The sequence below is a fragment of the Phalaenopsis equestris genome, unplaced genomic scaffold, assembly GCF_001263595.1.
Source record: "Phalaenopsis equestris unplaced genomic scaffold, ASM126359v1 Scaffold000002, whole genome shotgun sequence".
In the NCBI taxonomy this organism is placed as follows: Eukaryota; Viridiplantae; Streptophyta; class Magnoliopsida; order Asparagales; family Orchidaceae; genus Phalaenopsis; species Phalaenopsis equestris.
This window is the reverse complement of record NW_018164444.1, coordinates 51,348,300-51,366,398: the sequence shown is the minus strand read 5'-3', so window position 1 is coordinate 51,366,398 and position 18,099 is coordinate 51,348,300. Positions and strand designations below refer to the sequence as shown.

At 33.7% G+C, this 18,099-nt stretch overlaps 1 protein-coding gene across 1 annotated transcript; it reads right to left on the bottom strand.

Annotated features, from left to right (window-relative positions):
• Positions 1–12,319: 12,319 nt before the first annotated feature.
• On the bottom strand, positions 12,320–15,296 carry LOC110031666 (scarecrow-like protein 27). Its single transcript, XM_020734998.1, has 2 exons — positions 13,850–15,296; positions 12,320–13,815 (listed from the first exon to the last, which is right to left on the bottom strand). Exons 1-2 carry the CDS (start codon positions 14,855–14,857, stop codon positions 12,661–12,663), a joined length of 2,163 nt encoding a protein of 720 aa, XP_020590657.1. The 5' UTR covers positions 14,858–15,296; the 3' UTR covers positions 12,320–12,660.
• Positions 15,297–18,099: the final 2,803 nt, after the last annotated feature.

Here is an 18,099-nt window from a genome sequence, read left to right as displayed (position 1 = left end):
CCGCACTTATAAGCTGTCCCAAACGGGCCCTAAGTGGGTCGAGATGGTTAGACCTCAACTCATTAACGAACTCATTATTCATTATGATCGAAGCTCAAAATATGCAAGTTGAGCTCGAGTTCGGTGAAGATTGAGTCCAAGTTTGAGCTAACCAACAAAGAATGAGTTTAGCTATATTAAGCCAATACTTGACTTGACTGTACTCATTTAAACTCTAAGTTAAATAATTTCATGCATGAAAGTTCAAAAAAGAGAGTAATTGACTTTGTAGTTGATTTCTTTTATTTGTAAAATAAATTGATATCCATTGGTTTTGATTTAAATATAAGAAAATGTTTTACCTATGCATGAAATCTATATTATAATATGAATTTCATACTAAAATCTATTTATTTTATTCACATGTAAGTCAATTTATCATAACAAAATATTTTTATTATATAAAACATTTTATTTTGTTGTCAGTTTTAACATTAATTATAGTTTTTTTTTTTTTATAAGAAATGGATAAGTTTTAGAAAATTAAAACAAAAAAAAGGTCTTGAATACAAATATTTTGTACATGTTGAGAAATTAGGGCGAAGAAAAACAGGAATCAAAACAAATCCAGAAGAATACAGAAATTTAACGAGGTTCGACAAAGATGTCTACACCCTCAGGAGCAGAGAGACGACTCCCTTATCAATATTCATAAAATAGTACAGAATACACGGTTCAGTTCACCTAGGATTATAAACATGATATATATATAACCCTATAGTACAATGTAATTACTTAAATTACTCATGTACCCAATCGCGGGATGTTGTCCTCTATAATAAAACTCACTCGATTGGACAGATCTTTCCGCTCCACTCCGCTCGTGGGCTCCGCTCCGCTCCAGCATCTGTCCCATTTATGATATATGAGTCATACCTAATAGTACATACAAAATATACATTTACAACTACATCTACAGTCTCAAAGATATCATGACTCTTTGGATCTTAAAATGTTTTATTATTAGATATGTTAAATGGAATCAGTATGGGGAAGACATATTTCTGTTAGTGAAAGTGCAAAGAATGAATCATTTAGTGTTGTAACTGATCAAGAGCAAATTCCGGTTCAAATAGAGCAACCAAACATTAATGACATGGAAGGATTACTGAGAGATACATTTGGATCAAATGATGTTACAATGAATCCAAAAGTTGGTCATGGAAATCATAGTATTGATTCTCCAAAGGATATTGACAAAATCTCAATGCTAGTAAAAGACGTACGGAAGGACAACATTATAACTTTGGCGAGTCATTCTCAAAATTTTATTTTATACTACAATTATACTATTTAAATTGTCTTTATGCTTGTATTGTAAGATCTTTTAATATGTTATTGAAATTATTGTCCTTTGCTTTTGTTATTTTGAGCCTCAATTATTAAATTAAGGTAAAATGACACTTTTGTAATGTGGTACCGCTCACCTACCACATCTCACCTACCGCTCACCTAGCTCCCACCTACCACTCTCTTGCTTCTATAAATAGAGAGAGTGTGAGGCTTAGGAGAGCAAGAGAAGAGATCTTAAGCTGTCACAAAGGAGGAGAGAATAGCTAGAGAGCTAGAGAGGAGGAGAGCATCTTGAGGCCTTTTATCAAGGTGTCGCTTGAGAGGGAGACCATAGAAGAAAGATGATGACTCATCTATATGTATAAGTTATGTATTATCCATTTCTTTTGTCTTAGTGAACTATTTGATTGATTCCCTCCCGTGGACGTAGATCCAGTTGGATCGAACCACACAAACGATCTGTGTTGCTTCTATTCTTTGCGTTTCATTTCAATGCCAGGAAGTACATATCTCACAACAACTTTCCCCCAAAAAGTGTCATAGATGTGGTTCATTATTTTGGACTCAAAACAACATGCCATAGAAGGAAAGAGAGCTAAGAAGAAAACAACTAAGATTATTCAATATTTGTTTTCATACCTAGATTATAATGATTCTTAAAAAATTTTAAAAAAAAAGTGTTGAAAAGATGATATAGCATTCAAAACATGATAATAGAAATGGTTTACTACGTCATCCTCCTCAGTGAAACATGAAAGTCATTCAATCAACTTCAATTACTTCAAACTTACGTGTAATACATATAATATTTGGGATGAAATAGATCTCTTTCATTTTATCTATAAAAGAGTCCAAATTAATTAAAGAGACACATGAATTATGATAAAGAGTTCATTACTATGGTGTTGCTTGCAAGTAAGAAATGTTTTAAAATACATGCAACATTATTGTGTATTATCATTGACTTTTCTGAGCATGATATGTTAGTTGGGTGGGGTATAAAAAAAAGGACTTGTTTGCTCATATTGGGGCTTCAATTTTTTTGAGATATGTTGGAATTAGTACATTAACTTCTCCAAAACTTTCATTTGCTTGACATTGTGGCACTTTGGTCATGGGAAAACTTCTCATTGGTCTTTATACAAATGTAGTTTTTTTTTATCTTCTTTCTTCTCATATTGTCTATTATTTATAGGATGTGGGTGGAGCAGGAAGGAATGTAATGGGATGATTGTGGTGTTGACCAGGACTACATGACTCAACTTGTCATTAATAAAGGATGGAAATACAAGATTGGAGTTAATAAAAATGATAATCGCTTGTGTTGGACCTCTCCTTAGATTTTATGTTTTGTTTTTTGCTCAAAATATGTAATTGGGTCTAATTTTGTGTTAGCTCCACCTCTGAGATAGCATTGGACTTTTTTGCAAACTCATTTTTCAATTTATAAATATTTCTATTGTGATTAACAAAAAGGAAGCTTTGCATGCATACCAATCAATCCTTATGCATTTACATAACCAAAAACCTAAACTTCAAATTTACAACCAAATTTACAACACACACACACACATATATATATTATTTTACCTACGCATGAAAAAATACATTTTACCTCTTAGAAATTAAAATAATGACATTCGTTTATGTGATATGAAATATTTGGATGGGATAAATTTAAAAACAAAATATAGATTTTAGATATGTAAATAAATAAGGATTGGTTGGTATCTATGTAAATGTCCGAAAAGGAAGGATTGATTTTTCTAATATTGACTATTGTTGCATGTCATAAAATTCACGGCGATAGAGTATTTATCGTCTAAGCTTTATAAGAAAGAATACCGTGAAAAGGGGAAAAATACAACGCACCAGAATATTTACGGGAAAAAAAACCGTTAAGGAAAAAAAAACCATGAGGTCTAGCATGTTGTGAAAAACGACAGCAATAAAGGGAAATATCGGATCGAGAAAAAAAATCGCAAAACAGAAAACAATAAATCACACAGATTTACGTGGTTCGACAAATTGTCTACATCCACGGAGCTACAGATGATTTTATTAGCTTTAAGAATTACATCTGTCGATCACATCGAAGATTACAAGAAAGCACTCTTTCTTTCTACATCTTTCTCTCTCCTCTCCACATCTCCTCTCTCTCTCCCCGAGAGCTTCAAACCGAAGCACACCATAAGAAGAACCTGGAAAACTAACAATGTCGAAGAAAGATAACAATGAGAGCTAGCGTGCCTATTTATTAATTTCATCATGTCATTAGGCCAATTAAGAAATTAAGCAAATAATTAATGAAGCTCGTTAATTATTTCTTTTTCTCTTCTGCAGTAAATCATAGAAGGAATTAAGAGCAATTAATTTTGAGTATCAAATCTAATTTGCTGTCAAACATGAGAAAATATCAATTTAAACAGTGGATCTGTTTTCATATTCACAACAAATCTCCCACTTAGAGACTGGTACACTGGCTGCATCATCAACTAGCTGTGTCGCCCTTCTCTTCAAACATGAAATCATTCACCTCTGCAACTCAAAATCCGTCTTTAAGCTAGAAGACCAGTTGAAGCTGCACATAATTTTAGTTTCTCAAAAGTAACACCCATAGTCAACATATCAACGTCAACATAGTTTTATACCTTCAAGCTCTTTCATGGGTTACTCACATTTCTGCTTACAACTCCCACTGCCTGAGCAATATTATGTCTCTGCTAAAAGTCTTTTTCAACTTTTTCAACAAGTCTAGTCAACAAGTCTAGCATTGTATCTCTTACTGCCATCAAGCTCAGTATTTACCTGGTACACCCACTTGTTGTGCAATCCCTTCTTTCCTGGTGGAGGTTCTGTCAGCTACTAAGTCTGATTCTCTTGCAAAGAATCACTCTCATCCTTTATGGGCAGCTCCTACTTACTCAAATTTTCATTTTATAAGATTTCTTTATAGCTCTGACTCATGTAACCAAGCCTGCAATGCCACAGATCTGTCGTGCTCTCTGCAACTGTGATAGCAACAATATTGAGTAAATATATAGTCATATATAGTGTGTCAATTTTCTTACCCTGAGTCAGTACTAATTCTCTTTTGGTAACCTTTCAGGTGTAATATGAGAACACTACTGAATGACCATCCTCATTGAGCTGCCCAACATAAATGAGGTTTTTCTTCAACTCGAGAATGTGTCTGACATTTTGCAAGGTTCATTTGCTCTTGTTAGGAAGTGCAATCTCAATGTTTCTCATCCCCACCACGTCCATCAGCCAGATATACCTTCTCAAAGTAGCTTGCAACATAATATTGCATCAACTCTCGATGGGAAGATGTATGGAAGGAAGCCTCTGAATACAATACACAGTCATCAATAGAATTGTGAACTGTCAATAATAGTGCATCAAGTATTTTTCTAGTTACCATGTTTGTGCTATCATTCTCCTTCTTCTTCGGATTCCTACAGTTCCTTGTTTATGTGGTCAGACTTGCCACAATTTCAACAACTTGCATGCTAGCCCGACTTTGATTTTGATCCTTCTTTGTTTGGGTTCATGTCATGTGATCTCCCTATGGAATTAACATTCAGTGTCGAACTCAATTCCGAGATCTCGCCAAAATCTTTCCTGCGCACCTCCTCAGTCAAAATCAAATCACGAATATCATCATATTTTAATAAGATTTACCTGCAGAACTGCTAATTATCACTACATAGCTTCTCAGCTATTTGGCAAAGAATCCAACAATATCAGCGTACGTATCTCATCATCACAATCAATTTCAAATCAATTTCAACAGACGACACAGACGACAATTGATTTCTGATAGTATTGAAATCATTCAGGTGTAGGGCAACAAACACATCTTCCGCCATCTTTAAGCTGATTAACTTTTTCAACATGTGCACATTGTTATTCGTTAACGACTTTTCATATATACCTGATAAAACAACCATGAGATCTGCGGAAATTCTCTCCATGATGACGTTGTGGGAAACTAATCTCGACAGGATTAATCGAATAACCCTCAGAACTCGTCAATCCAACAAATTTCATTCCCCCATGTCCATCTTTTCCACTTTATTTCCTAGTAACGGCAGGTAAGGTTTCTTCATATAGAGGTAGTTCTCTATCTGCATCCTCCAGTAACCAAAATATATGTCATTAAACTTCTCAATCTGGTTTTTCCTTTATTACTGTCGTTTTTCACAACAATTAACTAAATGTTATAAGAGAAAACTGTCAAATAGAGGTGGACCTAGCTCCACACAACATAGCCTAGTTAAAATAATGCACAATAATTTTGAAAATACACAAATACACCCTCCTCTTACAATCTAACTGAAAATTGCAATTATCTTTATATAGCTCAAAAAATACAAATGTTAGAAAATCAATAACAATTGCAGTCCGACTACAATGATTGCAAGCAATGGTTGCTAACTGTCGACGATCGGCAGAAAAAAGTGATGATGATGGATGGTTGTCAACTGTGGTCTGTGGTAATAAAAACAAGTAGTTACTCATCCTATTTTTTTCTCCACAAGAGGCTCTGGAACTTGACTAATTGTTCTCTTCCCCTCTTAATCATATACGATTTTTTAAATGATTTTGGTGCCTTAATGACCTTGGAATATAGTGATATTAACATTGTTGGATTTCTCTCATCGAAACGTTCAATTCAATTATAAATATGTCAAATTTGAAGTTCATTTAATCATTCAATTAACAATCTAAAGCCTTCAATTGTATTTCAACTATTTCATCTAGGCTTAATTGGATCTGCATTGAATCAATTTTAGATTTTTTTTTTATTCGTATTGTCGAGACGTTCGATTTGATTATAAATTTGATGAAAACAGAGTTGGAGTTATCATGAATTTGAATTTAGAATATATCTTATTTAAAAAAAACATCACAATTCGTAATTGATCATATAATTTTGGTGATATAAAAACTATATTGAAGGAAATATATATATATATATATATATAATATATATAAGAAATGCGAGGTAATGGAATTCTAATTTGGACAACACCACCATTAAACATTTGGCACGCACTGACGATCTATATTGGATGTATGCAATTGGTGATGAAGACTGCTCAATAATAACCAATGGAGCTCATATCATTCCAATAACAACTTTATATTTTTCAAATTAATAGATTAATCTTCAGCATTAACTTTATAATCTCATTATATATATATATATATATATATATATATCCAATTTGCTATCATAAGCAAGAACTAAAAATAGCAATGAAAACAGCAAAAACCAATAACATGTCACCATATGTTGAAGACAATGTGGCACAAGTACTATACAACTAAATAGCGGCCGAGAAGATATAAGATATTTTGAGCTCTTCTTTTGCATCCAAAACATAGTTGTATTTACAAATCTAACACCTCAACTTCAATTTTTGCAGACATGTTACATATTCTATGCATGAAAAGATGTCCGTTCTTTTATTTCTCAAGTTAAAATAGTGGTGTTTTTTGTGATATGAAGATTTGGGCGATATAAATGTAAAAAAACAAAGTTTAGGAGTTAGATATATAAATATACAATATTTAGGTGGCATGTATGTAAATACCCGATTTCCTTTTAATAATAAAAGTGCTTCTCAACTGGGAAATAAAAACTAATGAGCAGCCAGCCGTAAGGTCACTCGAAGGACAAGTGATGGAGAAGAGAAGAAAATGGTGATCATTTTGTCAGAGACATACACCTACCATGTGAGGGAACATATTTTTTTTTTTCATTTAACATGATTCATAGGCTTAATTATGCAATTAATTTCTTAAAAATGTAATTTTAAAATTTCATTAATCAACATCTCGCAAAATGCCAATCAATGCATATCAGAATAAGCTAACTATGTTTCATAATCTTGAATAGATCACAACCGTTCGTACCACAAACCTGAACCTGTGATCCCAAACTAGTTGGAGAGAGGAAAAATGACAGCCGTCTGATCAATCATTTGATCATCTGATAGTGGTTGCAGAGTAGTTATAACTCAACCAAGTTCAGTGCACCGAAGCTTTATGTTAAGGATAGACATAACAGCTATAAACTTAAAAATTATAAAAAATAATTAGAAATAAAACTGTGGGTTGGAAATACACTATTATCGTATGATTAAATAAATAAATAACTAAAAAAGAGCTTTCATGTGGACAAGAAATCATTGCAGTTTTAAAGGCAGAATGGGCAGTACTATTCTTATTTAAAAAAATTGGCCATCCTTTGTGCCAGTTAGCAGTTACAGACAAAGTGATGGTGATAGATAGTGATTTCATATAAAAATAAGCAGGAAATAAGAATTAAATAAATAAATAAACAAAGGTTTTTCTTCAACCACCACTGTCCATAGTATACAGACATTTGATTTGAATTAAATCAGCATAGTTTCAGAATAGTAACAGCATCACTTATAAGAGATGGTTGAGGTAGGCTTTAGAACTAAACAAGGTAAATAGGGTATAATTTCAAAATATTCAAATAAGCAAAGGAAATATTAAAAAAATAAAAAATAAAACTAAAGGGCTGTATAATAACTCATTTAAGTAGCTGTTAACAAAAAAAATATATCAAACTGAGAATGACTCAGCATGGGCGACCTACTGACAACCCGGATGACCGAACAAGCCTGGACGACTGACCGGCAGCATGGACGATTTGTCGCTAGCATAGATGACTGAACTGGCTTGAACAACCGACCAGCTGACCAAGATGACCGAGCAAATATCCGGACAATTGAAAGATAGCTAAAGCCGACCAACAATCCCAACTCAACAAAGTCGACCAAGCGGACCTTGCCGACCCAAGGGCTACCGATCTCAGCCGGCCAAGCGATAGAGTAATCAAGTCATAGAATCATTCATTTTATACCTAAAATACCTTGTAACAATGATATAACTGTGCACTTTATACCACATTACCTATAAATAGAGGGAGATTCGACAGTAGGATTTAACATAAAACTTATGCTACAAAAATACAACTTTAAAATCAGTATTTAGTTAATGCAATTCCTTCTCAATTTTGTCTTAAATCCTGGATTCACTAAATACTATTGTTGACAAGTTTTAATAAATCCGGATTTATTAGATTTACAATACAGACCCTAAAAGATTGAGTTTTTAAGTCATTTTCAACAGATAACCAGATCAAGACAAGGTAGATGGGGTCTGCTTTGATGATAAAAACTAAAACTTTAATAGAAGAAGCATACAAACAGAACAAGTCTGGATTAGATGTGACATCTTTAGATTATCTAAGTTTTGCATAAATCATGAGGGTTGGCTTAATGATTAAGGTATTAGATAATTTAATTAAAATTATATGTAATAAAATGATGATAATAAGGTCTAATTTCTATAAAGAGAATAGCACAAAAAAGTTTAATATATGATAAGATTTATTTGGAAAATTGAAGATGATTTCTCTATTGCTACTGCTAAGATTTTAGGTTTTATAAGAGAAGTCATCTGTGACATTAGTACTTTTAGTTACCAAAAGTTCTCATTACCCCTTTTTCATTAATCCATTGATATTAATTGTTGAAAGAGATGTTAAAACATATTTTTTGCAAATCCTTTTTTAGCAACTTTTATCCATGAAATCATTAATCCATTGAGACTAATTTTATAAAATAGTCTAATGGGTGCAATTTTGTAGCTTTTATTGTGCATGTTCAAATCACCCAAATCTACTTTCAGCTATATTATCTTCAATAATCCCACTTCAATCACATCTCTAATATAACCATACTCAATTTATCCACAACAGCCCTCTTAGCTATCATCAACATAAAATATTATATTATATTCAGCCTTATGATAATTGTATAAAATTTATTATATTTTGTAACATTGTAAGAGATATTTGAATTTATATGTTCTCCATTGTGATAAAAATTATATAAATAAATATGTTAATTCATTTTTTCTTTTTTGTGCCCACTTCTGAACTTTAAAACTAGAATGGATATTAAATAATAAATTACCAGCTTTAAGCATTGAATGAAACTTGCCCTAACTTCAATTGAAATATACCGACTAATAATCAAATCTTCAAAACATAATTGAATCTTATTTGAAGATTCGATCATAGTTCAAACAATGACCTAAAAATGTTCAATGAAATCAGAAAACTTTCAATCATTGCTCAAATGGTGGTCGAAGAAAATTCAACCTTGATTCGAGCAATGATCACATAAGTACTAGTAAGATTGGTCAAAATTTGATTCAAGTTCAAGCAATGTTAAATATGATTAAATATCAGTTCAAATATTATTTGAACATTACTTAAATATAGTATGAACATGACCCTAATTTATAATATTGCACTCAGTGTCCGTCTCTGATTGACTCAGCTATATTCACTTGCTATGTAGATTTCAAGGTAGATAATAGAGAAATTGGACTAATGATATCATCATGTCATATAAGTACAAGTAATGCCATGTCAACCTCAAATTTTGTGCTAACCAATATTTGAATGTGTCCAGCCTTTTGATCAGGTAAAATTTTTATCTTTTATTAATAAATTTTGATAACTCCTTCAATTTTTACCTTGGTCAATTGAAATTGCAATTATAATAAAAAAAGTGGTGACTATTGCTTGATGTACAGTCTCAATTTGAATGATCTTCAAGAGTCCATTAATAATGCATTTTAGCCCTTTATGGTGATATAAATAGAAGCAAATTTGGAAAGTTGCCGGTATTACAGGTATTATGTGCTGGAACACTCATCTGAGATATAAACGAAGGGGGCAATTCAGCTATATTGTGCTATAGATATTGTGTATTTATTTAATAATATCAACAATCTTATCTATTATGTTACAACCATAGTGATTGGACTCAATCTGCAACTGCTCTGATTTAATAGAATGGTTGTTATTCAAATTTTAAAAATGTTATGTAATGATGTAATAGCTTAGTGTGTCTACCTTTAAATTGAACATAATTCAAGCCTTTCTCGAACATCGATCGAATCCTACTTGAAATTTGGTCATAGTCTTTTTATTATTATTATTATTTCATTTTCTATTGTTAAATGATGATAATTAATATCAAACGCATTAAATTTGTTGATTACATTTTTTACCTTTATTCTATAATTTCTAGCTCGTTATGTTTAAAACTTTTATTACCACATGTTGAAATTCCAAAAAAATGCAAAAATTATCTTACTTTTTAAAATTCCATTACATACAAAAATGCATGAAGGCACTTCATCTTATATTTTATAAGTATCTACATAACCAATAAAAGCATATAAACTCAACACTCAAAGCAATGTTACAATTATAAAAAATTTTGACAAAGATGATTTTAAATGATTGGAAAAAAAAAAAAGGTATTGGCATCAATACTAGACAACAAATAGAATTCAAAATCATAAAAATCACCTTGGTGCAAAAATATTAAGTGATAAATCCTCAACCATGGGCTTAAGATTTTGAGTTGCGAAACTATCTCCCCTTTGTTTCAACAACAACAAAAAGAGTAAATGGCTTGACTGGGATTAAGTAGCAAAAGCAATTTTATCTCTCATGAGCCTCAGCCAAATTTTGGCATGATTAAACAAGGTTAAGACAGGCTAACTCTTATGTGAATCCATATAAAAGAGTGGATTTATAATGTGTGGTACTTGTTGCTTCTAATTAAAGGGCATTGATAGCTTATATGTAGAGCTCAACAGAGAGAATGAGTTGTTAAGACACCTAAGAGTAGGGAGTTTAATCCCACAATAGATAGTTGAAAAGTATACAAGCAAAGAAGTGGCAAATGATTGACCCTCACCTATAAGCTTAAAATTTATAGCTGAAAATAGAATTAACAAATAGATTGTGCATTTGGCCAAACTGAATCTCGAAAAATTACAACAAGAATATTTGAAGTTAAAAGGAATAGTAAAGCAAGAACTAATAATATAATATGCAATTTCCATGGCTTTTATATGAATAGCTGTAAACTAAAATTAGTAAGAAATAAAGCTCTATAAGGTTTAATAGATTAAATTAACATGAATTTAGTATATCAAAAACAATGAGGTTATAAATGAAGATATCAACTTTGAAATTTAAATATGATCAAAATGGAGAAGTATCTTAAAAGAAAGATATCTCATGGAGACATAGAAATGAATTTTATAAAGTGATAATTAGGGTAGTTATGATGTACATATTTGAGTATTGGGATGTAAAAAAGAAAGTTAGGTCAATATACAATAATTGAAAAGGGGCAATTTGTGTGAATATAATGAATGGTGGAAACCAATATGTTTGGATGGTAAGAAAAAACATATACTTAAGATAAAACAAAAAAAGGTATACTTGGATAATTTGTGTGTAAACAATAAATGGTGGAAAATGTCACAAGACAAAAAAGCTGAAATTAATGTCAAAGGATTATAAAGAAAAGGTGTAGACTAAATGCAGCATAATTATGCAAAAGAAAAAATCATGTAATATAGAATCAACACCATTTTCAACATTCATGGAAGGCAAAATAAGAATGATAACTCACTAAACTGAACTGAAAGAATGAGAATCCATTAAACTGAACTGAAAGGGTTGGACTGAGGCAAATAATGAAGATTTTTATGAGAAATGCAAGCTTCTAATAGTGCATAAAATTACTTGAATGCAGATCAACACTCAATTAGGCATTTATTTGAGATCCTGCGTGAAACTCCGTATGATAAACAGGAACAAGAATCAGCATTTGGTCAACCTGAAAAAAAAAAGGGGCTGCAGCCCAAGCGCTTAAGAACTACAGTTCTGCAATTAATATCCAGCCATGATGAAAATGATTAAATCAGAAAATTAAATTAATAAAACAAAACTAAATGAAAATTAACGCACACTAAACAAAATGCAAAATTCAAAACAACTCAGAATTCATGGTAAAGTTGAAATTTTTGAAGTTAAATTCTTCAACATTATTCATAAGCAACAACAAAGAAATATTGCTTCCAAAGAAAACTTGCTTCTTGCTCCAAAAGCCCATATCTTAGCCCCATGTTTAGAAAAAAGAAGGAGATGCCCAATTTAAGCTGATCCAAAATGTCAAACTTGTTAGACAATTTTTCTACAAAGCAGAATCTGTCTTTGAAAACATCAGAATTGAGAAGATGAACAATTGGTAAGACAAAAGGAACATAAGATACCAAAAAAGATTTTTCGCTGCAGAATTTTCATATTCTTAACATCTAAAATGACTACAAAAGATTACCCTGGAAGATGACGACAAAATCATACCAGATGACATGCCTGCAAGTAAAGAAGATGGTAGAAGATCCTCAGCACCTCCAAGCTGAAATGGAAACCAGCTCACCTCGTTGCCAATAGAGGTAAAGTGAAGCTTGTCGCTTCTCTACATGGAATCCCCTCACCTGAACTCTCTTTAATAGACAATCCGCCTGCACCTCCGTGAAGTTGCTGAACTGCACTGGCACAAAACCAGCAGATGTGAAGAGAGATCGCCATGGTAGTATCTTGTCAGTAGCACGGTACCGCCCCATTACACAATTCTCAATCTTGGGTTGAAGGATAAACCTCTCTATCTTGTTAGCTGCATCAAGGTTGCTTCCAGCTGCATCAATGGAGTCAAGGAGGATCATGGAGGACTGGAATGAGTGGAGGAAGTGATGAGAAAATGGTAAGTCACTCCTATCAGATCCTTGATCAACTGATACAACAATTTTGGGTGTCAGTTGTTTAATAAGGTGAAGTGTTGCTGTAAAAGATGGGTTAAGCCCAGCCCCTACAGGGAGATTCACAGCAATTGTCTCATTGCGACCAGCTGAGGCTGCAAGGATTTCAACGGGATCAAAGGACTCAATGCTTGAGATGTTGATTTCGAAGGGAATATTGCGGTCAGCGGCAAAATGGGAGAGGTTTTCACTGGTAAGATGCAGTTCTAGCGGGTGGAAGGCACAGAAAGAGACAAAAGCAGTGATTTTGAGCCGAGGGGTAGAGGAAGAAGACCTCCTCTGTGCGAGCTCGTGTATGAAGGAGGACCATTGCCCACCAATTCCAATATCAAAGTCTATGACGTGAATGCAGTCGGTGGTACCAAGCTCCTCAAGAAGAACCTGTGTGACAGTAAAGTTGGTGAAATGGAGAATAGGGGAAACCTCAGAGAAGGCCTTGTAGGCACTGAGCTTGAGGACTACATCTAATGGGGTAAACAATGAAGTGGTGAATGGTGCTCTGTGAGGGTGAGGATAGGAGGCGGTCAGAGGTGGATTGTAAGAATTGGCTACAAGCAAATGCAGCGCCTCTTTGAAATAAAATGCGGAGCGGAGAAGTGGCTTTCCAAGAGGGAAGGAGAGCTGGTGATTGAGCCGCGCCAATATCCCATGCGCGCTGATAAAATTCCCTGTTTCAACGAACTCAGCTGCCTTAAAGAGCTGGTCAATAAGAGCCTGATGCTGCTGTAAAGCCATGGCAGCGGCAGGCGCCGCCCCCTCCCCCACCAAAGGCAGCAGCAGCCGCCGCATCTTCCCCAGCCAATGAAGTTCTGGGCTTCATCAGACGTTGCTGGAGTTGATATGGGGCTTGTAGAAGCTTGCCGGTGCACACTGCAGGGATTTGGCAAGCTGGGTCATTGGGCATAGAGTGGTGACGCTTGGGATGAGAAGGGAGGAGGTTTGAGGTCAGGTGTTGTTCTGTGACTGCACCAAAAGATGCGCTTGGAACAAATAAGTCCGGGTTAGAAGGAGTATTGGTTTGTAGGACAAGGTTATGCCCAAAAATCTGGGGTTTCTCTTCAATGGGTTCTTGGAAAAAGGCCATACCCGGCGGTGGGCTCATAAAAACTGCATTTTTACCATCACTATTTCTACTGCTTTGATAAAACCCACCGGAGGAAGACGTAACGCCGGCGATTCCTCCGATGGGTTCAAATCCGAAGAGAGGGTCGACGAGACCGAAGCTCGAACCGGCGATGCCGGCATCAAATTCCACCGGGGATGCTTGAGTGGAGATCTGCGGATAATGATGATGCTTCGAAACAGCAGAAGGATCGTTGATGTCCCCCATGATCCAGCGAAGGAAAGTTTGCTCCTGGTTCGGGGAAGCAGTTGGGGCAGAAAGCATCGTCTCCCAGTCCTCAGCCTCCATACCGCACTTCTCACCGGAGCCGATGAAGCCGCTCATCTCCGGTGATCCAGCGATGGTTTGTAGCTCCGTCGCCCATTCTTCTTTCCTCTGGGAGGGGTTTTCGGAGACCGCCGCCACTCCGCCGGTGTCCGTTGAACCTCCGCCACCGCCGACGCCGCCGCTAAGAGAGGAAGACAGTGTGGATGTGGAAGTAGGAGGGCTTGGGCTCCTCCTGTGATACAAAACTGATCTAGGTTCCAAAACCTCGCCTTTCTTCTTCCTATGACTAGAGCGACTCCAAAAGGTGCCGCCTTTGTCTTCCTCCCCAAGGATTTGAGCTGCTATTGCTTCCAGCGCTCCCTTCCCCGAACGACTGAAGGGCATTCCCCTCATCTAAGAACACGCCGCTGCATACAAAAGAGTCTTAGATCCCTGGAGATCTCTTCCTGTTTATCACTCACTTTCGCAGCTGAAGCTGGAGATGGAACCGAGGAAACGAAGAGAAAAGGAGATCTTGAATCCGCAATGAGCGATTAACGAATGGATTGGTATGCATGCAAACTTCGAAAGCTCAAGTCGGGCGATTTTCTTCCCCTATCATGCTTGATGTTGTCCCCATTTCCGCTCTGGTTCTGGTTCTGGTTCTTCTATCCCGGTGCTCTGGAAACTTGATATGACAGGAGAGAGAAATCAGAGTTCACCTCTCTCCTCCCTCTCTCCTCCCGCTCTCTCTCTCTCTCTCTCTCTCTCTCTCTCACGCTCTTTCTATTTCCGCTACGTCCTCTGCTATTGATGCGTGCAACATGGAAAAAGCATTCAAGCCATCCTTGCGCCTCTTTTAACACATATAATAATCCTAATATTTATATATATATATATCAAATATTTAATTTTTTATTTTTATATTTATATCATTTTATGAAAAAGATAAAATTTATTATTTTTTATAAACTTAATAATAATGATATTTTAATGTGATTCGAAAATTATAAATATCATGCGTAAAAATAATGAATTTTTTAGAATTACATCTAGGGCTGTCAAAAAAACGTGTTCGGTTTGTTCGATAAATAAAGGAAATGAACATGAATAATTTTTTTTTTTGTTCGGTTAGTTAAACGAACCAAACACGAACAGTGATGCTTTCATTCGTGTTCGAATTATTATTGTTCCAAAAAATAAAATAATTTAAAATAATTGTATATAAAAACTTTATGATATTTTTAAAAATTAAATTTTATAAATTTTAATATATAAATTAATAATAATAATATATTAATATACTATACTGTAATATACTAATATAGATATTATAAATTTATATAATATAAGTTATATAATTAATATAATATATTATTTATATATATATTAATATTAGAGATGTCAAATTGCCTCGTCGTTAGCGAACAACTCGTGTTCGGCTTGTTCATTAAGAAACGAACACGAACAGTGACTTCACAAACAATTTCGAACACGAGCATATTTCAAACAAACTAAATTTAAAATGAACCGAACACAAACACAAGTTTTGTTCGTTCGTGTTCGGTTTGTTTACACCCCTAATTACGTCCGGATAACTGTTGCGATCCATAGCTCATGAATTGCAGATGTAGCTTACATCGAGACTCAAAAAAAAAAAAAATTTAATGAATACATAAAAAAAAACTGTGGTATTCATATAAATACCCTTTTTTTAAATGCAATAATTGAGGGAAAACAATATGATTTTTCAAGGAGATAATTAGATTAAAAATTATTAGTGATAAATTATAATAAATAAATTTATTTGAAACATGATAAAAAAAGTCAACTTAGATGATAGCAACCTCCCCGATGAGTGGTCTCAAGGTAGTCTTGAGGGTCATACAACAGCAAATTTAAATAGTTAATTTTCGCATTATTATTTATTTTTTTCATCACATGGATTTATTTGATCTTAAGAAAGAGGTTGATTCGGTTAAATAAAAAAAAATTGAGCTGATTGATTTGGTTCTATAATTCAATCCTGATTTTAATTAAGAACTCATTTTTTTTTAATTAAAGCTGTGAATTTAGCTCGAAAGTCATTAATCTCACAAAAGTTGATTGTAATTTTAGGGCCGAACTAGAATTTTTATCGAATTTTTTATGAGTCGATTTTTAAACAATTACAGCTCAGCTCGAAATCAAATCTTTAACGATATTAGTAATATTAGATCTGTGAACTTAATAAATTTAGCTCGAAAATTATTAATTGATCGAAAATTAATTCGAGAACCAAAATTTTGAATTAAATTTTATTTTGATTTAACTGGTTTATTTTTAATGTATAGTTTAATAAAACTGATATCTAAGTATTTTTATATTTAATAAATTTAATTATATAAAAAAAGAATTGAAATGTGATTATAAAATAAGCAAAAATTAGTTAGATAATTTATACGTCAATTATAGCGTTGATTTTAAGCGTCTTGGCGGTTAAATATAGACGGAAGCTTATCGTTTTTAATGAACATTATTCTTAATGATAAACTGTTTTTTTTCTTACTTTTAATTTTAACCGTCTGCGTTAGCTGTTTCCTGTCGGGGCACGTTGCGGAAGTGGTAGGCGAGTAGCTCAACACTAGGGCCGGCAAAAAAACTCGTTGTTCGTGAACAGTTCGTGTTCATTTCGTCAATGAGTTCATGTTCGATTCGTTCGATAAGTAAACGAGACGAACGTGAACAAATTTTTTTTTATTCGGTTAGTTAAACAAACAAAACCTGAACAGTGATGCATTCGTTCGTGTTCGAATCATTATTGTTTGAAATATAAATTAATTTAAAATAATTATATATAAAAAACTTTATGATATTTTAAAAAATTAAATTATATAAGTTATAATATATAATAAATTAATAATAATAATATATTAATATACTTTATTGATAATATACTAATATAGATATTATATATTTATATAATATAAGTTATATAATTAATATAATATATTATTTATATATATTAATATTAGGGATGTCAAACTTGCTCGTTGTTCGCGAACAACTTGTGTTCGGCTCGTTCGTTAAGAAACGAACACGAACAGTTACTTCACGAACAATTTTGAACACGAGCTTATTTCAAACGAACCGAACATGAACACAAGTTATGTTCGTTCGTGTTCGGTTCGTTTACACCCCTACTCAATACAAGTTTTTCTTCTTTTATTTTTTTTTAAGAAAATAAACGGCGGCAAATCTGAAAAAATGTGACCAAAATTTCGGAAATCATTTGAAATGATTTTATAAACTTTGGTATTTGAATTTAAGAAAATAGAATTTAGAATAAATTCTTGATGTGTTTCTGATTAAAATCTCTCAAAAGTCTAATTCGACCAAATTTCAAATTTATAAGATTTAGTTGTCCTGCGTAGCAAAGCCATGGCCATGGTCACCTCATCACCTATCTTTCGTTGTTGTTGGCCACTCGTCCTCACTGTAACCACAATTAGAACAAACCTTTAGCTCCTTAGTTGATATGACTTATATTCGCTTCCTTACGCATAAGATGTTAAAAAAAATATTATATTCGAACTCCGGATGTCCGAACAACGACCCGGCTACAGCGAAGAGGGCAGAGGTCTAATTCCTCCCCTCCTCCGCTGCATTCGGCCCTT